This window comes from Notothenia rossii, assembly GCF_949606895.1.
Source record: "Notothenia rossii genome assembly, chromosome: 10".
NCBI lineage: Eukaryota > Metazoa > Chordata > Actinopteri > Perciformes > Nototheniidae > Notothenia > Notothenia rossii.
In genome coordinates, this window is record NC_136908.1 from 12,912,100 (window position 1) to 12,939,408 (window position 27,309).

General features: G+C 42.8%; 1 protein-coding gene across 1 annotated transcript in view; it reads right to left on the reverse strand.

The window, feature by feature from the left end:
• Positions 1–14,794, reverse strand: part of gabbr2 (gamma-aminobutyric acid (GABA) B receptor, 2) — a 166,655-nt gene extending 151,861 nt beyond the window's left edge. The window contains 1 exon segment of the mRNA XM_079655037.1: positions 13,755–14,794. Coding sequence (XP_079511163.1) covers positions 13,755–14,069 — 315 coding nt within the window. The 5' untranslated portion in view covers positions 14,070–14,794.
• Positions 14,795–27,309: the final 12,515 nt, after the last annotated feature.

Here is a 27,309-nt window from a genome sequence, read left to right on the forward strand (position 1 = left end):
CTACTGTTTTCTATTGAATTAACTTGATAGGCACCGCTCCTTCTCCCAGTGTGGTGTGTCATCAGCCCAACCAGCGCTCCCCAGTCATTGGGAACATCAATCACAGACCACTGAGGCAATACAAGCTAACAAAAGCCCAATAACTATCACAGTAAGAAAAGCAGGAATGATACATGGCAAGGATGTTCTCGCTATAGTCTAACATGTGGGTCTCCCCCTAAACACAAAATGCCATTTAAAAAAAGATAAAATAACCATCAAACTATTGTCACTGCAAGAGCTCAATATACTGTACACATAACCTTGGTGATTTCATTGCTTTATTCATCTTGTCTAGTGTGTTAAAGTGGCTGAATATGGCGGGTGACATTTATTCCCCTTGCAGTCTTTTACCTTGGATTTTCAAACATAATGAAAGGGTTTAATAAAAGATGGCTAGCAGAGGAAGGGGTGGCAAGTATGTTTTGGCAGCAGCGGTGAAAAACCCCACGGGTGCTTTCCTCAAGCATCCCACTGTGGCTATAAAGATCACTTCATTGAAGAACTCAAGGAAATGTTTGATTTAGCGGGTAGTATGCAAGTGAAGGAATTCAGGTCCAGTTTGGATCCATATTTTCAACAAGCTGCACATTTTTACGAAGCGGAAAAATGGTGGCGTCAATTGTTCTTGGACGTTTCCCAAAAGAAAGAATAAAGCAGGCATTCTGCCATCACCCTGTGTTTAGCCATGACATCAATACACACAGTTGGGGTTTATGAACAGCTGCGTTATGGCCAAGAGTGTGCATTTGGAAAGAGGGAAGAAATCAGCAGAAAAGTAAGCATTTCAATCAAGAAAATAGTGTTATCACCAACTAAGACTGTCTGAGATGACGAATATTATACTAAACATATCCCCTCAGTCTCTTTTCAACATATCAACTACGATCAAAGATTATCAGACTTCATGTTTGAACAATTCTTTGGAAGCCAGTGCAATGGAAAACATTATTTTTTGGCAGTTTTGATTTGCACAAGTCGTATCAAATGTCCCTTTTCGTTAACTAAGTCTTGCTGTGTTGTGACTCTTGAGGTGATGAGAAAAAACCTGACGATTTTTCTAAATTTGTAAAAACTAGTTTATGTCCTGGAGTCTTATTCATTTGTGGTACAAAATGAAATGTACTGCATATTGCAAATATCAGTTTACATGCTTCAAATGTGGATGAAATCGTCCTCAGAGTTCATGCTGTTCGGGCTTTAATGACTTTGGCTTGGACTAAAAATCGCTGCGAACCCCTGATGGAAATAAAGGAACACATTATCACCCCTGCAAGTAACGGAGAGCACAGAGAAAGTGTAGTTCCTCTCCCTCCATAGATGTCCATACGAATATTCTCAAACGCTAACAACTGGACAGATATTTTAGCTAAATCATTCATGATTTCCATCAAAGCATTTAGCTTGAACCATATAACATCTGTAGCTTTTAGCTTTACCGCTAGAAATCATTTGTTACCTTTCTTGTACATTATTGAGCATGTTTCTGCAGCTGAACACTGCATCACACATGTTCTGTTTACCAGAGTGGCCCTGCTGTCAATGAAAGTAAAACTTGAACACTTGATTTATAGAGCTCTGCATCTCATGGGAATTGTAACTACAATGTTAGTTTAGATCACATCATGTATCAACAAGTCTGCTACAGCAGGTTCTTGCACGGTCATCAGATCAGCTGCCTTGGGTTGTTGACCATCCGACCCCTGTATCAAGCCTATTGCAAATAACCATGAGAGATAACGGCCCTTCAGGGAGGACCAGGCTCTGTGTGTGCTTGTGTATATGTGCACACGTGCCTGTGTGTGTTTATGTGTGCTTGCATATCAAGAAATGGACTAGAAAAAAGGAAACAGCTCCCTCTTTTTCCAATAAAGGAGGCAATAAAAGCCTCCCGCCTTACAGTAACAGTTCATTAGTCAGTCAGGCAACCGCGGGTCGCTCCAATCAAGACCCCACCCCATTTATCAGCTGCAGTCTGACACACTAATTACGCTTTACAGCCACAATCCTTGCTCTATAGCCTATAACTTGGCTTGTTTAGAGAATCACTACCAAAGAGAAATGACCTCATGAAGTGGAGCTGAGAGCAACATTCACAGTGCAGCTACTTCTGTGGGATGGTTTGAGTGTGTGGCTAGGTGGTTGTGTGTGTTTTGGGTTGGGGTCAGTTTGCCAAATTGAGTTGGGACTACTATAAACTAAATGCAACCCTCTCCTGGATCCTACAGTTTTTTTTATTTTCACTGACAAAACACAATTCCACTGATACAAAATAAAAAAGCACTATTTAATCTGTTTTGCTATCCAACTATCGGTCCATGAAAACACACACACAATGATACACGCACACGCACCAAGATTAGGACTGAGCCACGCAGATAGAGCTTGGTTGCAAAGGATCTCTTATCAACATTGTGCAGCCTTTTGTGATCGCATGTGGCATGATTGCCTGCTTTGGATGGGCATGACAGATGCGTATACCACTGCTACGGCATGGGCCCTTTGGTAGAAAATGTGTGGGTGTATGTAGGTTGCATCTGTGTTTCTACTGTCTGTTGTTATCGCTCTTGGCACACAATGGGCTCACCAACTGCTTTCCTCTAACAGACCCCAGCAATCACGGATAGGGAAGTGGTAGCCACTACGAGCGAGCGGCAAATGGACAAAGGTCCGATGTGTATCAGAGACAGCTGGAGCAGAGCTCTGCAGTGTGCCACGTCAACACATGCTGGGGCCTAATACGAGCAACACATCACAATAGTTACACTCCCAGACAGTCCTTGTACCTACAGTCAGTGTGTAGTCAGTTAAATCAGGAAATACAGGAAAACACACAATTTAATGTCACCAAATCTAAGTGGCACACACCAGAGGCGGAAAAGCAAAACACAAACTGACAGTTGGTTTTCTTGCAGCCGGATGAGCACAAAGGCATGCGATATATTGCTCAAGGAAGATTAAATGCATTAAACTCACCAGTCTATTTCTGTAAAATAATAGCAGTGAAGGCTGTGCTCCGACAGGTACTCCATGAAGGTCCTTATCGGTGTGACTGAAACTGTATAATCGCTCTTTCAGTAGAACATCTCTTTCTGAAGAAGCACAAAGGAACAGAACTGACTATGACCTATTCTGATATCCCTTAATACAAACCTGTGTTTAAGACATAAAGGTGGAATGTGGAAATGTGTGATCGTTTTCTACTATGTTCATATCCTACTTAAATGTTTGCAATAATTAAATGTGAAAAAGAAATGTAAACATTGGACTTGATCAACAGTCTAACCGCTGAGAAAAGACAGGCTATTGCTGTGCTCTGAACACACGACTGCATGACATTATAGACAGCTCGGTTTTCGGCTTATTGTCTGATAGTTTAATGGAAATCTTTAATCTAATTTAACAGCAGGAACCCTCCATTACCCGGTGTACTGCAGTGTGACCTGCTGCAGCATTTCACCTTGCCACAAAGCGCTTTCACTTAAGCTGTATGTGTGAGACGATTACTTCTTCATATGTATACTTGGCTAACTTGAAGGAACTACTTTGTGCATGAACGTATCAACCAATTGTAGCATGTGGAAATAAGTGTTCCAAAAAGGCTATATTATAAAACAATTTGTGCAGACAATAAAGGAGTAGGGAGAATAAGTCTAATTCTTCATGGTCATTTCACAAAAGTTGCTCCGCACCCTGATGCCCTTCTCGAGCAGTGGCGTAGCTGTGGGTGGGCCCGGGTGGGCCTGGGCCCACCCACATGCACGTCTGGCCCACCCACAGCCAATCAGCGCGTTATAACACAGAGCTGGGAAGCCCAGAAGGAAGTGCCACAAACTGCAGTTCCTCTAGTGGTCCCAGGGCTGAATTATTAAAGACCGTGGTACCATTAGGCTCCGACGTTATCGGTCGGTACTGGAGAGAGACATGTCAAACATATCTATGTATTAATACTACACAAACATTATATTGTAGTTTTAGTGTCGCCAACTCCGTTTCTAATACGCAAAAAGACAGCAAAATGCGTCTATGATTATTTTTAGTATTTTAGATCTTTCCAATCCCCGCCTGCTTGCGAGGGGGCGGGGCAGTTTACACACACGCAGCTTCTACATGCAGCAACACACACACACGGAGGAGATAGCAGAGAGAACGCGCTCCGAGGTGTGGTTAAACTTTACCCGTCTCGATGCTCGTTACCAAAAGTGCAATAAGAGTTTAGCATGTAAGGGCGCCGGTAACACGAGCAATTTTTCTAAACATTTAGCAAAAGTGCACCACATTCAGACGGAGAAATGCACCGGGTTCGACTGTCTTTCTGGTAGCGCTGTAGCCCCCCCCCCCATCCATGAGTAACGTTTCCACGTCAGGTGTTATGAATGCTAGCAGCAACACACTGAGTTAACTCAATGATACAAACATGGGCTAATGATTAGAGGTAACTGAGTTATTTATTTTGTTAAAGTTTCAGCTATTCTTTTTACAGTTCTATCCGATTATTTAATACGATGTATACGATTGTTGTTTCTTTTGATGTGAAATATTATGTATTTAATTTAAATAAAAAGCTATTTTAGTTTTGTTCACAATTTGTTTAGTTAGTTTACCTTCTTTTTCTCTCCAAAAAACCCGATAAAAGTACTGTTAAAGCACTGGATCGATAAGCGGTATCGATAAAAGTAGTAGTAGGCCTACCGTTAAAACCTTAACGATACCCATCCCTAGTCATGTGGATGTCAGTATAACACACATTCTGAGGCCGCCGTGCCTATGTTTTTGTTTTCACTGCTAGTTTATGCTTATGTTCAATTAGTGCATTAAAAAATCATTAAAATCATTAATGAAGTTTCAGCTCAGACCCCACGCTTAATAAGTCTCCCCCTGGCACACCTACATTTCTCCAGGCCCACCCACACAATAATTCCTGGCTACGCCACTGTTCTCGAGTACGAGTATCAATGTTTGAGTGATAAAAAAAGTGTGTGCAAATGTAGATTAACGTTATAGTTAGAAATATAGAAATAAAAGGGCATTATTCTGCTGTTGCACCTGCCTGAGTCTCACGTCCCAGCTGTGGCCATGACAACCAGCCTGCCCTCTGGGAGCAAGTGGTAAGTGCCACTGACCCGTGGGAACAGGATGCACACGTGCCTCATACACACCACGTGCTGCCAGAAAGAGGCAAATTCATACACACAGGGTCACCGGACATTAGCACATACTGCGTGTGTGGACTTATGCAAGCGCCAGCACAAAGTCACTTTCTCTATGCAAGTACTTACACACGCAGCATACAAACGTGTGCCCACAAGCACATCCATCCCCAAGAAGCACACAATGGGTGGCTCCTGTTTTTTGGCCAAGAATCACATGAGCTTTAATGTAATTACAGGACTGACAAGGACAGACTGTCTCTGCCGATTGCTCCGTGCTGGGCCCTCTTGAGAGCTACAGACATGGAGCATGCTCAGAGTACTTGTCCAATCTCTAATGACATCGGCACACCCTTTCCACCATAATCCTTTCATTTCTGTCCACTCACGGGAGAGAGACAGGGAGGCAGAGAGGTGAATTTGGTTTCTGTGAGTGTGTGAGAGAGAGAGAGGGGGTGGGGGAGTGCTGATCAGTGAGAGAAGCCGACAGTGATGGAGTGGGAAAGGTACCATTTTAAGGATTTAGGTCTAATAACGGCTGACAAAGGCAATATTGTGCCGAAAACAAGGTCACCCAGTGTAGGAGGAGTGTTTTGCTTAAAGGTGAAAGGTCAAACAACATTAGAGGAGGAGCGTTATTAAACATCGGAAACCCCTTTCACACATACAACCTCTTTCTCCCTACAGACGGCGTCTCTCTCTCACACTGGCGCACATACGCAGCCTTTCAGTGATGGAAATTCTCCAGACGTGCAGCAGCAGGGCAGCTCTCCTGGGGTTGGTAACCATAAGCACACAAACACATATTCTCCTGGATCGTGTCTGCAGAAAACTGAGATCAGTAAACAACAGACTACAACATCATGAATATCTTTCTGAAACCACAGTCCAAAACAAACACACAGAAAGAATCCCAGCTCTCTCATCACATTTGGAAGTTTGAAAGAGTGATTTTTTAAAAGTACTTTGCAGCGGATACACATTCACTGTGTTAACTGTCTGTGCAAATAGCTTGGCTAGGGATCAATGGCAGCTTTAGAGATGCACCAGCAGTAGCAGCCAGACTGACTGACTTAGTGTTGCGCTCAACATGGCAGCAGCCATCTTGTCAGTATTTGCAGCAGCACTGAATAAAGATGAGATATTTTCAAGCTCTTCTCTGCTCTGATCTGTTGCTGCTTTAACGTTTACTGTTGGGTTTATCCGCCTCAAATTCCAGCTCCCCTATCTCGTCTTCCTAAAGTCCATATTCTCTTCCTTCCCCACCTCTTCATTCACCCCCACCGCCTGCTTGCATCTCCTGGGTGATTTCCCAGTGGGGGTCCCTCCTTCGGCACCACACTGCAGTCATGTGAATCAGACAGCAACTGTTTGTTCATGTTAATGGCAGCCAGATGCCTGGTTCACCACCTTTTGGAGTCAATGTGCATCTCAATGATACACCAGCACAGTCCCGGAGAAAAGAAAGCAAAAAGATGAGGAGGGTGCATGCCAACAGATGTCTCATCATAGCATCTGCTGGGAAAACACAATGCGACGGCACAAAGAAAGGAAGATTACAATTTGACAATGACAAATTCATTTGAAACCTAATTGATGATCACAAACTGAATTCAATAGAGCGTGTTTCACAAGTGTGTCGTCTGGTTGTAAATCAAATGCAATGAATTTTATGGTAAACATAAGTGGAATTTTGGATACTGTAATAATTGTTTGAGGTGAGGCGCAAAGTCTCAGCTGAGAGGAATACTACAATAAGTATATCTTCCATCTCTTTGTGTGTTAGGTAGCGATTTGTGTGGTACTGTGTTTACTCTCTCGTTTGTATTTCATTAACACCAAGTGATGATGCTGACCACAGTGAAGTCCACTGACCACACCATGAATGAGCCTTGACTGTATGTTATTAATTCAATGAGCTAACAAAGAGTAAAATGAGATTCCAGCCAGTCTGATCCAAGGCAGATTTAGCAAGGTGGAAGAAACAAGTTGACGGAAAGAGTGCCAAAAAATGTGTGGTAATGAGAGTGAACCACAGCATTTGGCTAAGTTACATTTTCGCAGTACGCTCCAGTAACTATTTTAAACAATATCAATGTTGGTTGATTGGGACTCAAATAACCACATTAACCAGCCACAGAGACATTTAGAACACCCGTCCACCCATTCAGCATACAGACTTTTTACCATTCTTTCCTAACATTCAAACGCACGATTTGACTGCTTTGCAAGCAACCAGCAGGCCTTGCCTAAGGTGCTTTTCAAATTGAATTCAGCCGTTGCCTCTCTCATGCCATTAGCCTCTGACTTGGTCAGCACGTCAGGCCCTGCGGGGGGGCTCCGCAGACATGAGATAAAGCCAAAACCTTGCTCTTGCTCTATCAAATTAGCAACATACACGCATAAACAAGAGACATTCTGTAATATACTGCAAGAAAATGAGGAAAGGTGGAGAAAGCCAGAAGGCTAATTTGTTTTTGTCACACTTGAACTCGCCATTTGAACTTTACTGTTCAGAATACCAATACGATATCAAAAAAAGTATTGTGTCAATAACACATTGGCAAGAAGATGTTGGCCTATGGTTAGTGTTAATGTACCAAAGAAGAGGAACAGTCAGACTTATTTCTCCTTTTCATGTATGACAAACCTCTGGGACTAATAGGAGGGGACATACAGTAACTACCTAGGTTGGAAAGGATACAAAAAAAAGCATCTTAGGTCACTTAGTTTTTACCATGTTTTTAATGCAATATATGTCCTTTAAATTCCTTGATAAATCCAATCAAGCAAGCCACATTGATTGATGCAATTGAAAGGAGAATCAAAATGCAGTGCACAGAGATATGTAGATTGTTTTTGTCCTTTTACACAGGTTTCAAATGATTGATGATGATAGTTTTCAGTGAGGTATGGTTTTTGGCTACTCCCTGTGGTCAGGGGAGGAGGCATCAAGGTAATGATGTTGTATAAATCACTCTGATGATGGTTTGGTTTTTATTGGAACAACACTTCATGTCAAAGTGCTCAACTGACCACATTGTAATGACCTCAGGCAGTGCTAGAGGGGTGCCAGTTGAAAAGAGCCATGACCATATGTGGGAGTGTACGTGATCCGTGTGCGTGTGGCGGTGAACAGAGGAAATAGGTCTGTCTGGCGGTAAGTGTATAAAATCATGAGCTCATACAGTATGTGCATGACCATACTTCCATTGTGTATCTGTGCTTGTGTGTCATAAAGCCAGCTTCAGGGCTCATTAGAGACTCTTTTATCAGGAAAGTTCACGTTTATGGTCGTCTTGCTGGAGCCCTCCAGGCCACTGGCAGCCTGACTCACACAAAGGTCAGCAATTATAGCTCAAATGTAACAACCTTAATAAACTGGGAGCCACCTGTCTCTAATTTTGGGAAAGAAAATAAACTGTAAAAGGATATCATTGAAACAACAACACAATATCTGGGGAGCATTTAACTCATCTAATGTGCATACCTCGTTGCATGCACTAATTGCTTTTTTACCATTAAACGATAAAGCCTCACAGAAACAATGCAAGTGGCATTAGATAATGTTCCAATAAGAATTAAGAGGCTGGCCATTTCCTCTTCCTGCACAGAGGGTGATATAATCCTATTTTGGGATTTCCATCTCATTGCCCTACACATTTCTGCTTCTCTCGCCTCTCTCTCTGATTCTCCTCTGAGATCCTGTTCGTTGTATGAGAAGGGCTACTGCACATTGATCCCCACTATCTGTGTCGGGTCAGTGGATGCAGCCACACTCAGCACTTTCTGTCTGCCTAGAGAGCACCCGAGCTGTCACATTCTGCTTTTCCTTACTATCCCTGAACATTCCCCTCTCTAGGAGCAGTGACAGGAAATATGTGTTGACCCCCCGGGGTCACCGCCTGGGTGCTGAGTGGATGTCAGATATTTAGATCATATCTGGCATACAATCTGAGATATCCAAAGGCACCGCTTCATTTGGCCCATGTCACATGGTTTTACACAAAAGCTCCAAAGGTGAGTTACAGTGTGTGATGCTCTCATTGGAAACATATATAAATGACATAAACTATAAACAATAACACATTGCTAAAGCACATTCTCCTCAAATCTGAAGCACAACGCTTTGACGTAAGACCTATGCTTTGCAGCGTCCTGATCTCCATTATGGTAAGGCCTATTCCCTAACAACATAACTTGTTTTGACAAAATGACAGAACGCCTTAAATGTGCTCAGTGGGTGGGGGTTCTTCCTCCTGTGAACGAATGTACTGTACGGTGGCTTCGGGCTTTCCTACATGTGCACAAATGTGACATGTTGCATTTTGTCCTCAGAGAAGAGCAGGGAAGCAGTCTGTGTGCAGTTTGAACCGAGGTCACTGCTAACACAGTCTCAGGAGGCCCATATTGCATGGATGGAAAGTCATATACTATAAATACCATCTGCATACTGTATCCAAGGAACTGTACATACAGTAGGATGCCTATCTCCAATTGCAGACTGTGTCTTTGTGGTTGTATTGATTTGAATACATGTGTTCACTCTTCTCTGACTGCTGGAATATATATATACTGTATATAGAAGTGAGTTTCCCTCAATATAGGACACGGTAGGCGTGTTTCCAAATTGCATTTCAAAATCCTATGAAAGTGCCGCCAAATATCTGTCCTTATAAGAAATCCTCAAAGTCTCCCGTGAGTATTAATCCATTTGGTTTCATCTATTAAGGGTTTCCATTTGCATCCATTGTCTGATGTCTTTTTCCAGAACTGAAGACAACACAATGGTGATGACAAACCTGATGCCATTCAAAGTAAATTGTGAACTATTCTGCTAACACAGGATCTTTCCCTGAGTGGCTCCTCTCAAGAGCCTGTCATGCATCCTAAGCTGTTGAACTAGCGTAGCTCAGCCTAGAACGCTCTCACTGCCCAAAGTCTCCCTTCCATCCTCCTCCAGTCCTTCCTGTGCTTTCCAAAGCGTTGATCCTCTAAGCCTGCAGAGTTACAGTATCAGTCCTCGGTTACACTAAAGCCCACACTCGCACATCTAGAGCTGTGATGGAGAACCAACTCCTGCTCCAGCACTAAGCCTCCCAGTTGAAATAATCCATCCTGCTTCTTTTCTACCTGCAATGCTCTGGGTTTAAAGCAAAGATGTATTCTCATCTGCATTTGCCTCAGCCTGCTAAAATGCCTGTACTGTTAAATACGTCTGGCTTTGGCCTGATCCAGCTGGTTTCACACCAGCCTGAATTTTACATCTCATCTCCAGGCTTTCCCCATCAGGACATCTGCTCTTCTTCTAGAAACTGCTTCTCCAGTCCTCCAGCAACCAACTACCTCGTGTTAGCATCACAGCCGCAGCTCTCAGGCCTTTTAGTGTTTGACAGCCCCCCGGTGCCTCTACAATACATCATCAGCAGACCCACCCAGCTCCACAACACCAGGGGATGGACTGGGCCTGCTCAGTGTACTGTAGCTCCACCGACAGGGGATAAAGGGATAAAGAGCCTCTGCTCAGGGACTGATTACTTACATCTGCCAGGCTAAATCCCAGTGCCCACACACACACACATACACACACACACACACACACACACACACACACACACACACACACACACACACACACACACACACACACACACGCACAAGCAGAAGAGACACACACTTGGCCTGCTGCTGGCTGCAATAAACGCACTGATGCATGTATTGTTTTCTGACACAAGCATGTGGCATGTGGGAAAGCTGTGTGCATGTGAATGTCTTTGGTCTTTATGCATGTGTAAGAAATGATTATACATCAAAAACTATTATGAACACATGTATTGTAAAATACTAATAGCACATCCATCACTAACTTCCCATTAATGCTCCCATAAATACAGTATGTCAGAGGCTCCAAAAGCAATATAGTACTCTGTCCTTGGCAAAGGTTCTATCCACCTGGAAATACTCATGAGTGCTGTGACACTCAGAACAATTCACACCGCTTCAATTTATATGAACAAACAATAATAGTTTCTCATATCTTAAAAGATATCTACAATTGTGATTCTCCCGCCTAAGTCTCGTACTTTTGTATTATTTTCTGTAAATGTAATGAACTCTGTTGCAGTTATATATTGCCATTTACACTCTGTGGTCCTGTGTTGACTGTAACCATGGCAGGGTGTGCCAAATGATTTCAAATAGCTTGTAAATATACTCTGGGTTGCTGGCAAGGCACTTTTTTCTCAGATTTATTTAAGACAGAGCCCACTGTGCAACATTCTTCATTAAGATCTAGTACAGTATTAACATTTGGTCCTTCTTAAGCAATTACAGTTAACTACACTATACATTAATCTGTTGTTAATACTTGGGTCTTCCATCACTCTGCATGATACACTAGCTTATATAGCTATGAAGCTGTTTAAAACAGGGTTGGGTGTTTTATGTTTGAATACTGTCGCCCTGGACTGCATGTATATGAGCAGTGGCGGATGTTGATATGGGCGACATGGGCGGAGGCCCAGGGCGGCATTTTGACTGGGGGCGGCATAAAAAAAAGGTTATAAACAACCACTATAACCGTTATCGATTTAGTCACCTTCATTTAGCAAACACCTCAAAAGGTAATTGTACTGACAAGTCCTTTGTGTAATTTTACATACTGGAGGCTTAATTAAAATCTGTCTGTAATATAGGCCTATACAGTACTGATATGTTGTAGCCCATCTTTTGTGAGATATGTGCCAAGAAAGAATTAGTGTAGGAAGTTGTGTTATTGTTCTAACAGTTCCTATTCTGAAAAGATAATAGGCCTACATTGTGCACACTGAAAGACAAAACAACGAAAGGTGCACCGCCCAGGGATCCATAGGTCTGTAAAAACAATAATGTTATAAGTGTTGACTTTATATGTTAGCATGTGTTATTGAGGTGAAAACCATGGGTGTTTTAGTGCAGGCGCTACATTTATATTGACATTTCAAAAAACATGATCAGAGCCTAGAGTTTCAGCTGGCCTGTTGACTAAACAAATGTCAAATACCACAGAAGATGAAGTGCCACGGCGCATTAGAGTTTAGCCTATGACCAGAAAGTCATCATATATCACTGTTATCATAAGTTTCATTGTTCGTCAGTTTTAGAAAGCGGGCATCACTATCAGACATCCCCAGGAAGTCAGGCTGGCCCACTGACCTCATGCTTCCAGCTCATCTTTCTCTCCCGGGAATAGAAGGAGAAAAATCATAACTCGCATAAGAGCATATTAATCCCGTGGTCTGAGCGCATGCTGCCTGTGAGGGCTTACCTCTGTCAACAGAGATGTGTGTGCCGTTTCACACAGACACACCTGTGCACCAACACTGAGCTGCAAAAGTGCTCGACAGGAAATCAAAAAGTATTACTAGAGGGGGAATTATAGCATAAATTGTTAATGTGGTTGTATTTTATATTGTTAATTTAAGTAGAAAGTCAAAGTCATCTTATGTACTGGACAATAGTGTTATTGTTGATTTGGCCGATCCGTCAAACTATCAACGTCCCTTCATGTTGGTATGGCAACTGGTTGATTAAACAGCTTTAATACTATCTGTCTGTCTTTATTTGTATTATGTATGCATTGTAATTAAATATTATTTTGTTAATGCAGTTTTAAGCTCCTCAACTGCATTGTGTGCCAAAAAGCAGGTGGATGACTGAAGAAAGCCAGAACTGTTGGCTGTTTTAAATAAATCAAGTGTAAACAACAATACCAACAATGTCACATATTGCAGAGATTCAGCTATGACTAAACTTCGAGAGGACTTCAACTGCAGGGGTATGTTATTGATGTTATTGTTATCAAATAAACAGATGCTAATTTGGAACTGGAAGGCTGTGGGGTGCAGCTGCTTACAAGGGTGCAAGGAGTCAGAAGAAATCGTACATCGAATTACCGCCATCTTCTGGCACCATGAGAACCAGCCCTTCACTCGTTAACAGATTCACTGATTCGTGACTGAAAATATTTATAGCGCAAAGCCATCTTAAGTCATACACACATCTTATAAAGTAATCGTAGCAAAACCACCGAATGCAGCGTTTTTATTTAAATTGGGTGATAGCGATGAATGAAATTTATATCACACTCCGTTTCATCCTGAGATTGCAGTCATCATTAAAACGTCCATATAGGGAGAGCAAGAGAGAGTGGCTTTGGAGTGCCCGGCTGATGCAGTGCCTGGTGAAAACGGGTTACAAATAAAATGCACTGACACTCAACAGCAGAGAGACAATATGGGGGACAAGCATTAACATCGGGTAAGGGAGGTAAAGAGACAGCATTTGACTTTTGCGCATTGAAAACACGCTCACTGACAACGAGGCTGCACATATTCCAATCATAACAGGACCCAATGTTTCCCCTTGGACGCACAATGTTTGGAGTGCTGCGGGGCAATGCGCGCGCCATTCACACGGCGCACATGCACACACGCACGCGAACACACACAATCAACTGTTTTAAACACGCATGGGTCAACCAGCAGCAGCAGCTTAGTGAAAGGGATTTACTGTGTGTGTGTTTACCTCGGTGTCATAGATTTTGGTGATGAGTGAGAACGAGTACTTCCTGGACTCCCGTATGTGCTGAATGGCTAGTTGGACCGCGGGCTCGATGCCCTGGCTGATGCCGCTCATCAGGGCCGACTCGTTCATGGGCATAAGCACCATGATGGGCAAGTTTTCCCCGTCCCTGGCGAACCAGCTGTTGTCCTGTCCGTGTTTGGTGCGGTCGTTACACACCTTGGCCAGGGCAGGGTGAAATAGCAAAACAGAGAGGAGCAGACATCCCGTCGGGAGGAACATCTCCCAGCCGCTGCAGTCCCTCCGGGCTGGAGCCATGCTACAGTGCAGGGTGACCAAGTGAGATCCCACCGTGCCCTCACTGTTTGGGCATCGCAGAGTCGGGCTAGTCCGGGATGCTCAGACGCCCGCCCGTCAAGGAAATCGTATTTCAAAACAGAGCAGACACGAAAGCCGCAGCAGCCCCTGCAGTGCCCAAACTCGTCGTATTGATTATTACTGTACTGAGAAAAATAAAACTAATGTTTCTACTCTATAACAGTGCCTCTATCAGAATATTCCAAGGGCGCAGAAATTCGCGTTGCAGTGGCAAAGCTATAGCCTCTCGGTGTCCGTCATCCAAACGATCTCCTTTCACAGCAGCCCTCTAATTCAACCTTTCTTCACCTTTAATTTGAACCACTTATCTTAGAAGAATGTCCTGCTGGATGCCCCGTAAACAAAAAGATTCCTAAGAGTAGTCAGGGATCAATCACTTTCCTTGACAGTTGTTGCGGATACAGAAATCACCTCCGAAGTAAATTCCAAGCCAAGAGATGTTAACTGTGGGCATCCCTTCCAACGCAGTGCTGAATCTGACGGATTACGAGACAACGAACCGACACGGTAAACAGACTAAAAACAAATGACGTTGAATTGTCAGAGGTCCGAGGGGGAGATGTTGAGAGATTGTGCCTTGACAGCCTGTGGGACTGGGATGCTCATCTCCGATGGTGCGTCAGAGAAGCGCTGAAGCCGCTGCTGCTCACCGCGCGCGCAAGAGGGAGCACTGAGTGTGGAGGAGGAGAGGAAACGAAGAGGGGGAGGAAGGGGAGGAGGGGGGCTATAACGGCCTGGTGGAAAGGCTGCATGGGCTTTATGCGGGGCAGACTCTTTAGCGGCTTGACGGCCAAGGGTGATTTACTGGGCTTTTATGTTGTAGGAGGCAGACGACGTGTCAGACATGCATAGAGCAGGCTAGTTACATTACATTGCAGTTAAATATATAGGGCTGTATACACGCATGGAGCCCTGTTATAGCACGTCATACAACAGTCACATCAAAAACACTTTGTACAGCTATATTTCTGTGGTTCATTCAAATCGCACACCCTAAGCGACGGTGAGGTATTTGCAGTCAGCTGGGCTTTGATTCCCCCTACCTGCTGTATACCTGCCGAGCTGCCTCTGCGCATGATAGACAGACAGCTTGCTGTGTGAATCTCAAGCATATAGGATGAAAAGAGAATCCCCAATAGGATCAACAAAGAATATATTTTTAGTCATGAACAAAGGGATCGGGACTGTTTGCATTGATTTAGTGGTGAAATAAACAGTGACACCTGGCAGTTAACACAACGTCTCGAAATGCAGCTTGTGAGTCCCACATCTTTTCTTGAGGAGTCCCAGGAAAACTACATTTTCAGAATGAATGTGAAGATAATCAAGACATAGGAACTTGGAATAATTGGCTGTTTTTAAATAACTACCATGCCTATTGCTTTAACTTTAACTCATATAAAATCATAAAATGTTTGGGTAACAGTGTATTCTTCTAGGCAAAGAATTCTGTCTCTGTCCATGGTGCTGAACTGCAGCCGCTCTGCAGCTCATCCTGTCTCCTGCTCCGGTTGATGTGTACATTAGCCCCTTACCTGTGCTCCCCCAAGGCAGGATATACACGTTTTAATATTCGTCTCTGTGCACAAGGATTACCTCCTCCATCCCCGAGGTCCACAAAACAGGCAATTATTGCAATAGTTTGCTACACAATTCATGGTATTGTTAAACAGGCGTGGGAGGAGAAAATTATGCTAGAGGGTAACTGTTCTCTACATGTGGTAAAAATACGTTATCAACTGAAATTGGCATACATACATACAAAACAGTTGACATACAGTTTGACCAAGGCAATTATATCACAATGCACAAAATCAGTGTCAAGTGGGTTTGTTTCAAATCGCCGCAAATGAAAGTATAAATCGGAGTCTAATATTTTCTTTTCCAATTCAAAATGAGGGTGAATATAGAGCCGGGCATAAAGATCACTGTGTTCTGATCATCGTGTGGATAGAGGCGTCACTCGCCCACGCCTTGGAGAGCGATTTTGTCAAAGACATGAGAAAGTTAAAGCCAAAGTGCAACACAGGTGACAGGATGCAGGTCTTCATTTTCAAATATTATATTGACAACAGTAAGATGTTTTGTATCTTCCTACAAAGGATAATGTCAGCGTATGCAGTGCTATAAAAATGCATTTAAGCAGTTCCATTTTAGAGATGAATGCAATCTCTAAGCTAGGCTTACCTTTGGAAAATGGGCATTACAAAACAACCTTTGTATATTAAATACTCCCTTCCCCCGAGTCTTCATACAAGATTTAAAGCATAGGGTTCATGGCCGAGCTGCGCCCCTTGCTTCTCAAACCACAGGTCATTTATCACGAGGTACAGCAGCTGCATGCCCAGAAAGAACTGAGTATATCCTTAGAGGATTGCTGGGATACCAAGGTCTCTCTCTCTTTCTCTCTGTCTGACAAGCACATCCTTTATATGAACGATCCTTGACCTACTTTTTGATGTGTGAAGTCAGGAAACCCTGTTTTCTGATTTATGTAACATAAACAACTGACTGGAGAAAGCAGGCAATGAGAGTGTGCCACTAAACCTGCAAATGGAAGTATAGGAAGATCAAGAAACGGCTGTATTTAATGCACTTTGTAATCATCCATGATAAATTAATGACATACCGTATATTATATATCCTACTGATCTTTCAATAATAATCTTTCAATAACCATCCTTCCTTCCATCCAGATGAAGAAGTGGGTCAAGTTTTCATCTCATCTGTTTGTTTCGCACTCGACAACAATCCCTTCCTGCTCAAAACATTCCTGGAACATCAAGACAGCAGAGAGTTAGCAATACGTTGTAAAGTACACGTAGGATACAGCCTCAAACAGCAAATTAAACCTAAATGAAATGTGAGAAAACTATCATTCAATTGGAAATGGAGAGTTTTGAATATTAGTTTGTTGATAAGCACATTCTATGGTGTTTATTATTACAGCACCTACAAACATTTCCAGGTACAATCAAGTAAACCTCCAAATTGACACGGTTTGTTTATTTCTGATGTAGAAATCGTACGTGTCCAGCTAATGATTTTTGCAGATGCCCAAATGAAAATGTCCATTTCATTTCAGATTATGAATCATTCATTAAGCTTTCAATCATGACTCTGCAATGTGCCTGTCCTCACTAAATGAGATGTCAAGCCAATATATCACCACTCATTTGAACATATGTGGAGAGCACACAGTAAAACAATTATTCAGATGTCCACATTTGAGCAATCAGAGATGAACAAGGTATTTCCCCCAATTAAATGAAAATCGCGAAGGTGATTCCGTTTTTCAAATCTGGTGATAAATCAAGTCTTAATAACTATAGACCCATTTCTTTACTACCACCATTTTCAAAAATCTTGGAAAAACTCTTCAACAACCGTCTGGAGTTCATAAATTATCACTTAGTGTGGCCAAAACAAATTAAATGTTATTCAATACAAAGTCTGAGAGTAGAAATGACTGCACTATACGGATTTGCAATACCAAGATAGAAAAAGTTGGTGCCTGTACATTTTTAGGACTGCTTGTTGACGAAAAACTAAACTGGAAGCACCATATCAATTATGTATAAACTAAACTGTCAAAAACAATAGGTATTTTGTATCATACTAAGAACATTCTGGAGGAACAAATACTCTTTATAACAGTCTATTTCTCCCTTACCTTTACTACTGCTCCGAAATATGGGGAAACACGTACTCAACAAATCTACAAAAAATAATAACATCCCAAAAAAAAGTATTACGAATAGTCTGTGGTGTTGGTAAATATGAACACACAACTCCCATATTTAAAAAACTCAATCTATTCAAATGTGTTGACATAGTACAGCTTAAAACAGTACTGATTATGCACAAAATGTTCCATAACAAAATGCCTAAAAACATTCAAAAGCAGTTCCAAACCTTGGTCAGGAAATACCCAACTAGGCATCCTAACTGGTTGTGTAGCAAGCCCTGTAGACCAACCATCAAATCACACAGCTTATCCATAAACAGAGTTAGAACGTGGAATGGACTTCACCCAGACCTTTCAAGTATCACTTGTCATCAACAATTCAAAACTCAATTTAAAAAAATGTATATTTGCAGGTTACTCCAGCTAACAAATATTGGGTATTCCCAGAATCAATAATTTTTTTTAGAAATAATAACTTCTCAGTTTGTTTATTTAATATTGTTTACATTGCTTTTTTTTTATTTGTTCCTTCTTATTTATTTTCATCGTTATGCGGTTGAATTATTATTTCAGCCCTGGAAATTTCCTTGTAATATTTGTATTGGTGTATATGAGTGCATTTGTGTACTTATACACCTGAACATGGTGCTTACGCATATTTTGTGTATGTGTGAAAAAAAGTCACTTGAAAATAAGTGTCCACAATGTTTATATGCATACATTATTATTATTTATTTGCCAAGTGCATGTGTACATATATATATTTTTATATATAGTATTTTTGTTTTCAAAAAAGATAGTCAACATGTGCAGAAAATGACCTTATATCTAGTTTTCATATATATATATATATACACACACATTTATTTATTTTTTCCCTAACTTAAATTTATTTTTTCCCTATTCTTTCTTTATTTCTTTGTACTCCTTAATTTCTATACGTTTTTGACGCAATAATGCCAATGTTATATTAGGATGATTCACGGGAGGGCTACTTCCCATAAGCTATGCTTCAGCCCTCCCGCTTCTACTAATTGTGTTTATCTTTGTGTGTTTCAATTATACTATTTTCTTTTTTGGATGAATTAGTCAAATAAATAAAACAATTAAGAAAAGTTGTGGATTATGGGTGTAGATATAATGAACATGCTCAGTGGCGTAACAACTTTCACAAAGTGTTGAAGGGTTTATTGAATTATATTTCAACGTGTTTTTTTCATATGTGTTGATTGTCTTAGAAACCAATTAGAAACAAACTAATGATGACCAAGTTTTAAGCAACTCCGAAGCCATAATCAGTGCTGAAAAGACTCACAAATGCATCGTGAAATCCACGCGCCTAAACACACACACACACACACACACACACACACACACACACACACACACACACACACACACACACACACACACACACACACACACACACACACACACACACACACACACACACACACACACACACACACACACACACACACACACACACACAGAGCTGTCTGACATGTCCCTGTTTAATATAGATTAATGGGGTGGCCTAAGGACATCCCTCACCAAAACCCTGACAATAAGCCACAAGATGCTCTATGAATTTCAAATGTCAGGTATTCAGAACAGGATGAATGAAAGATTATATTTTGAATGCTCTCATATTTCATAGCTCAGATGGTTGCGCTCACAGATTGAATATCCGTGTCCGTCTTTTGTGACTGGTTTGCAAAATGAGCAGAGAACTGAACAGTCTGATGGATAATTAATCAACTTTGTGTCGCTTTCATTGGAAACTCATTCTGTAAAAGTTTTTTTTCTTATGCCTACACCACTCTGCTGTTTTGATTAATATGTCCAGAGTGTGTGTGGGGAGGAGAGATGAAAAGGTTAGCCCATTTATCTCACCATCCCATCAGTAATTCACTATGGGCTCCATGTTGAGCTCTGTTTATATCTATAAGTCATCAAGGCTTAGTTTGATTTGGTATCACATTCCACATCCTTGAACATGAAATCTGCAGCATGAAAAGGCTTTCCTGTGATCACACAGACGCACGCACTGAAGTAAAAGCTCGAATAGACTTTCATTTATCGCAGATCAACACCTTAGTTCAGAGCTATCTCACACATGGCTGATCTCAAAACTCCAACCCAAGGACATCAGAGTCCATCTCAAAATGGTGCCGACAAGTAACCCTACTATACAGCAGCGACATTTCATTATCAATCTCTGAGATGCTTCCTTGCCTTGTTTTTGACACGCTTGCCCTTCCAGTTACAGTGGCAGCTATTTGAATAATTGGTTTCTGAATCTGGAGTCACAGTCCCGCAAAATCCATGCATACCAACAAGTTCAAGAGCAATTCTTCAACTGGGCGTGTTCCATGCATGACGGTGGAAAATGCATGCTTTATGAGCTGGGAAACATGAAAACACTAGGAAATGTCCCCTTTGATAAGGAAGAAGGATGACTCTGAATGGCTTCTCCTGGCCTGTTGGATACTGAAACATCCTAATACATTTTTTTTCGTCTTGATCAAAGAGGTTTTTGCTACTCATTTAGTTTGGTATGCTGTGTGACATGGACCATGACAAAAACGTTACTTGTCAAACTTCTAACAAAAGTCTTTAACAACTTTTGGATATCATGTAGTGTTCAGTTTGACTGCATACTGAGGTTATTTAAAGAATATGTTTATACAATGAACGTAGATCTAATACAGCGGATTTTTAACTATAAAGAACATATTTCCCAAACGGATAAATACATGTACACAGGACAAGTGCAAAACCAACTCATTCAAACAACAAACACATTCAAGTGGAGTGGAGTATGTTATCCTTTCTTAACTATTAGTTGTAACCTGAATAGTTCGGTTTAGAATCTTATTTAGGAAAAAAGCCATTATGCTTGAACAGTCTTTACTGTATGCCAGTGTTAATATCTTAAATTACAAAAAACACACCTCTCAATTTTTGTTTTTTTACTCCACTTCACGATGGATATGAGCCAGTCTTTATATTATGTATCTAAGATAAGGCAGTTTAACTTGCACACTCACCCACCCAGGTGTTTTCACTTAAACAGTCTAATCAGCCTGTTTAATTGAAAACACCTGTGAGTGGACCATGACTGTAGGGCTCTCTTCATTGAGGAAAATAATGTCATGGTAAGATGTTATGTCCAGGATGTCAGTTCCTTATGATAAAATCACTAGGCCACCTTTTGGGGCGAAGGCCACAGCGGGCGAACTCAGGGTGCCGAGCATGAGGGCGAAGGCAGCGGCAGGAAGAGTCAGGAGGCCGGGCCTGAGGGCGAGGACCGCAGCAGGAAGAGTCAGGGGGCCGGGCCCGAGGGCGAAGACCGCGGCTCTCAGGGGGCCGGGCTCGAGGGCGAAGACCGCGGCTCTCAGGGAGCCGGGCTCGAGGGCGAAGACCAGACAGCTCCGGAGGCCGGGCAGGACCCGGTGTCGGCCGAACAGGAACCGGAGCTGGTGGGACAGGCTTCGGCAGGATCCCCCACGGAAGAGGACCTGGAGTTGGCAGGACCCCCGGCGAGACAGGTGATGGTGGGGCCTCCAACGGAACAGGACAAGGGGTTGGCAGGACCCCCGGCAGAAGAGTTGACGGCGGGACCCCCAGAGGAACAGGAAATAGGATTGGCAGGACCCCCGGCAGGAGAGTAGTCGGCGGGACCTCCAACGGGACTGGACATAGGGTTGGCAGGACCCCGGGCAGGAGAGTAGTCGGCGGGACCTCCAACGGCATAGGACATAGGGTTGGTAGGACCCCCGGCAGAAGAGTAGTCGGCGGGACACCCAACGGGACAGGACATGAAATCTGGAACCATGGCCGCAGGGGCTGGAACTGGGGCCGGGACCATGGCTGCCGGGGCCAGAACTGGGTCTGGAACCATGGCTACTGGAGCCAGAACTGGGTCTGGAACCATGGCTGCTGGGGCCAGAACTGGGTCTGGAACCATGGCTGCTGGGGCTGGAACCATGGCTGCTGGGATCGGAACCAGGGCCGGAACCATGGTCGCTGGGGCCAGAACTGGGTCTGGGACCATGGCTGCTGGGGCCGGAACTGGGTCTGGGACCATGGCTGCTGGGGCCGGAACTGGTTCTGGAACCATAGCTGCTGGGGCCAGAACTGGAGCCGGAACCATGGCTGCTGGGGCCAGAACTTGGGCCGGAACCATGGCTCTTGGGGCTCGGACTGCTAGCCTGGCCTTGCGACTCCTTCTTTTAGGAGCCGTTTGGAGGCTTCATGGACCTCCAAAAGCCAGACGAGTTCCAGAGAACGGCTCCTGGATAGGAGCAGGAGCTGGGGCAGAAGCAAGGGTAGACTCCAAACGGACCACACCGATGCGTGTGGTGTCATAAAGGGAATTGGGGGGCAGAGAGCTAGCATGCCTGAGGCTAGCAGGCAGGGGATAACACACAGAGAGGAACTCCAAAATCCAGCCAGGTAAGAATCTCACCAAGCCTGGTTTCTAAAAAACCAGGCTTGGTAAAATTATTACACCAATGTACAGTATGATAACATCACTCCAGACATGTAACATTTTCTTTTTTGTGCTGCAAATTTATGCTTACATTCATGTTAGATACAAAAAGTCTTAAGTAATCTGGAAAGACAAAAGAGCAATAAGTTTCGACCTACAGGGGTTCTCAGTGGGGCTTGTTTTTATCTCTCAGAAAAACAGATGCTTAGCTGTGTGACTCGAATGTAATTATCATTGCAAAAGTGTCAGATGCTGTGGTTAGTTTGCAGACGGACACATCAACCATGGCAAATCAAATTAGTTGCTACTCCGATGGCAACTCAGCAGGGAGTACCAAGGAATCCCAGAAAATGATCACTGCATGTTTCTGATGCAAAGGATGTCCTCTGCCGTGAACCCTAGGGAGATAATCTTGAATGGGCATGCTGCGTTTGTCCCGGTCAGAAGAGGTTATCATAGCCTTTCTTTTTCCATTCTGAAATTAAATCAGGAATATGAGAAGACACTGTGTAAAGTAGGCCACTGCCTTCAAAAGCGCTTTGGCTGCGGCTGTGCTGTTGGAGGACACTATTTTGATTACTGTCAAGTCTTAGTAATAGCAAGAACTATGTATTACATAATCACACTTACAATGAATGTTTCCAACGTCAGCTACAGCAAAGATGCTCTATAGCAAGGCTGATCATTTTAGCAGCAGTCCCACATGCCTGTAGGTTGAATATAACAAGAATAAAACAGAGTACACGTTCAGAATGTGTGTATCAAGCACATAACATACAAAGATAAATGGATATTTTCATTAAAGGTGTACAATTGAGTTGTGAGAAAAGAAATACTTTTTCATGTTTTGATTCCTCTTGCAGAAAGAACTGCTTTCACTAAACTATCCTCACTGTATACTGCACCCAACATAAAACAACGACAAATATCAACATACCAACATTTTAGTGGAATTAATAATACATAAAGACAACCACTGTCTCGCTGCTGTGTTGTTTTGCGATTTTAGGGATGACACCATTTCATAAACTTGTTCTCTACACAGTTTTCAGACATGCCTAGAGGTGGCCAGACAAGATGGGGCTATGTGGACTACAGGAACCTCAGATTTAGTGATGGTTGTTCTAAAGTAGGAAGTGACAATTATGTCAATGTGTCGTCTCTTTTTTAGTGGTCGGATGTCAGATCGTCAGCTTGATAATTAGGGCCTGGGGTGGAGAAAGAGCCGGGTAAACGAGCTAGTGGAAAAAAAAACTGAAGTCACGCTATTGCACATTAGCCCCAAACTATTAATAAAAAATGTCACTCTAATTAGTGGGTATGAAGAGATATGTACACACATAAGCAAGCACAAGTATGCTGGCTTACACAGACGAACATGCTCACATAGCTTGACTCTCAAACAAAAAGAGTTCAAAGGAGACATTTAGGGGAAATGAGGTTGCACAAAAGAAGAGACAAAGAAAATGAATCTCTAGGAATTCCTGTGGGTCGAGTTAATGACAGGCGTTGATGCATGTGCACGTGCCTCCCCACAGCGCACATGCTCGGAGATGGAAGGGGTTGACAGCAGCTTTACCAAGACCTCCCACCTCAACTCAACCCCCTAGCATTAATTATACACATCCCCTTTCCATCCGCTAAGACAAAAAGGGTGTGCACTCTTAAGATGTTAAAAGCCACTGGATGATTTATATATGTGTGAGCCGGTTGGTGTGGCTCTCCCTGATAGAGATGGCTCCACATGCTAAATGAAGAGCACTTGGTAATAGAGTTTCTATTTCTCTCCACCAGTGATTGTACTAATGGACAACAGGAGATGTCCAGCCTCTCCAACATGTGTATTGATCAGTGATTGCTTGTGCTGACGGCGGCATCCTAATGGCTCTGCAATGTGAAATGTTGTGCGCTGTGTCAAGTCCATGTGCACTTTTGCAGAAAAACAGGTCAGTACTGGATCTTTTTGTGTGTTGTTTTCAAATCCAGGACAGTCTAATGATCGGGAAAGGGACTGCTTTCTCACAAAGCCCGGCCTCATAGAGCTGTACTCACATTTAGGTAGTCATCGTGATGCCAGACTACAGTGAACAGGAGTATTTTCAGGAGTATTTTAAATGTTGTCATCACCTGAGTTTTGTTTTAAGCAATGTTAGCTTCACAAATACTTCTTTAGCTGTGAGAAATCTTCTTTTGACGCCTCGAACATCTTTCCTATAATTCCTTATTTATGTTGAAGCTCAGGGCAGGCATGTTGTTCACATCAGAAGTTTGAAGTATTAATAGTATATTCGTCTTTGTTGAGGAGGTGTTTTAGTATGACATGTTTGTCTCAGGCCCATAGAAAGGAAGAGATATATCTGTTCATGCAAACACGTTCAAAAATAGAAGAGACATGTTATATGTATGTATCATAGAAAATGATAAGAACGCATACAGACAAACGCACAAGCATGAACACATAGTGGCACACAGGCGTATATATATATATACACACACACACACACACACACACACACACACACACACACACACACACACACAGACCATAATTGAAGAAGACAAGCTCACATAGATAAACACAAAGAAAATTGTGCATTCACACTCCTCAAGACAGCCTTATATTTTACATATTTATACAAACCATGAAATGAAAATGTGTAATATCAATTACGATTCTAAAGCCCCATTCACTCAAATATTTAAACAAATAATATTCAGAGAAACCAGAACACTATGTTCAGTTTTATAATAGACCTACTGATGCTTGAGCACATTATTCAAGCAGTAAGGGAACACGCACAAGTATTTTTGCAGGCAGATAGCTTAACAAATGAAAGCCATGAAAGATAGATGAGGAAGTCAGTGCTTTATTCAGATTTGATAGCCAGGCTTAAGATGCATTACCCACCCAACACAACAAGCCACAAGCTGACAGCCCCAGAAATAATGAGCTTGAAGGAGCATCTGTGACGGCAGAGGGGTGTGTGTGTGTGTGTGTGTGTGTGTGTGTGTGTGTGTGTGTGTGTGTGTGTGTGTGTGTGTGTGTGTGTGTGTGTGTGTGTGTGTGTGTGTGTGTGTGTGTGTGTGTGTGTGTGTGTGTGTGTGTGTGTGTGTGTGTGTGTGTGTGTGTGTGTGTACATTATGCTGGACAGAGGCTAGAGAAGCTGTGTTACGGTGCGACAGGCGGACAGCTGTTGTCTCTTCTGCCTCGTCTTTTCATGTGCTGTACCAAAAGATGAGAAAGACGTTCAGCAATACAGACAACTGACTCATACCTATATACATATAAATATACGCACGCACTGAAGTGTATGTGTAAAACTGCTTCAAAGTACTCTGGGCCACCCAATTAAGTCACAAACAAACTAGTCACCTCGACATTTGCTCGAACACCCTCTCAAAATATAAACATTATCATGCAAACATACACCTGTTGAGCTTTCCGTTGCGTGCGTGCGTGGCCCCAGGTGCCCTTTAAGCCCCCGTCCCCCAGTGTGCCAGTCAGCCAGGCATCCGATCAGCTGATGTGGCCGGATCGATAAGCAGGCAGGCAGACTCTCTTCATTAGGAGTCCCCGGGGCCAGGCCACCTGCCACTCACTCACTGGCTCCTCTCTGCCAGGAGCTTCATAAAGTCTGCCTTTGGCTCCCTCCACTCAATAGATTTTGTGCCGCCATGTTTTTTCTCGCATCTTCTGTGGGTTTCACTTCACCGAAGCATGTTTGTAGAGAAAGGAAACTACACACTGTACCTGCAGCACCACTGTTGTTCTGGCATCCAGGGGAAGATCAGCAGGCAGCCCAGAGATTGATGCTATTCAGATTCAGAAACCACACAACATAGTGAATAACTTAATCCATTCTAAAGTAACAAAATGTCTTAGATTCATGTGAGGTCATTTCACATGCAATGCACTAGTTTCAAACAAAGAGAAACATTTTAACATGTACAAAACCGAAAGGAAAGTTACTCATTTGAATAATGGGTGAAAAGCTTTGTTGTTGTACAGTACTGTCTCTTTCTGTTATGTGGTTGAAATCTACGGAAACAAATCAATTATGAATGTGCAAAGTGGATTGTATTTGTTTTGAGGCAAAGCATGACACACACCAAAAGAACAGCGACTACATTTTGCACGCAGTTTGTTTTAGAAATCCAAAATGCTTAAGGCAAATCAGTAGTTAATCAAAGCGCTGCTGTGGGAAGCAGTTTGGAAGTAACCTAGCCAACAGTGCTGGCACATTCTGCTTCCCCCCCCTTCAAAATCACACAAAGGTCTAATAGCTGTGGCACTTGAGCTCGATGAAAGCAGGGCGATGAAAGCAGAGTTAGGCAGTAAGAGGAGTTGGCCCTGCTCACTGCCACTCCTCCACATGTCTGCAGGTTCATTACCAGAGAGCGGGCTCAATGAGCACAGTCCAACATGCCCAATTTCCATACCACCACCCTCTGAGCATTGCTCACCTGTCAGTTTGAGGCACTTTTATGCAGAGCGCTGAGTATTTATACAGAACAGTGTGAGCACTGGCGGTTTGGCTTAGGGTGGAAAGGGGGCTGACATGTGCATTTTTTGTGCATTTAGCAGATGTTCATATCCAGGGAAGCTTATGTTTTGTGTTCCTATCCATTCATCATATCAGTATAGGAGTGCAAGGCCATCCAAACATGTAAGATTTGAATTTGATAACACACTGTTATGCCACACTATACATCAAGCCAGTAAAACAGTTGTCTACCACAGTGAGTATTTACATTGTGTTTATATGACCCTGTATTATACTACAGAGTGTTGTATGAGACTTTATGCATTTACATTACAGTATGTATGTATGTATGCCACTTTTATGTGACCCAGCAGATCAATTGCAACCTGCCTCGGTGATTTGTGGGTCCACACACCACAGAAGGTCCCAGAGGTGGGGGGGCTGGATCGTACCACTGAGATCCTCCCAGCAGGGGAAAGTGAGCTTATAGCATCCACAAGCAATTAGCGC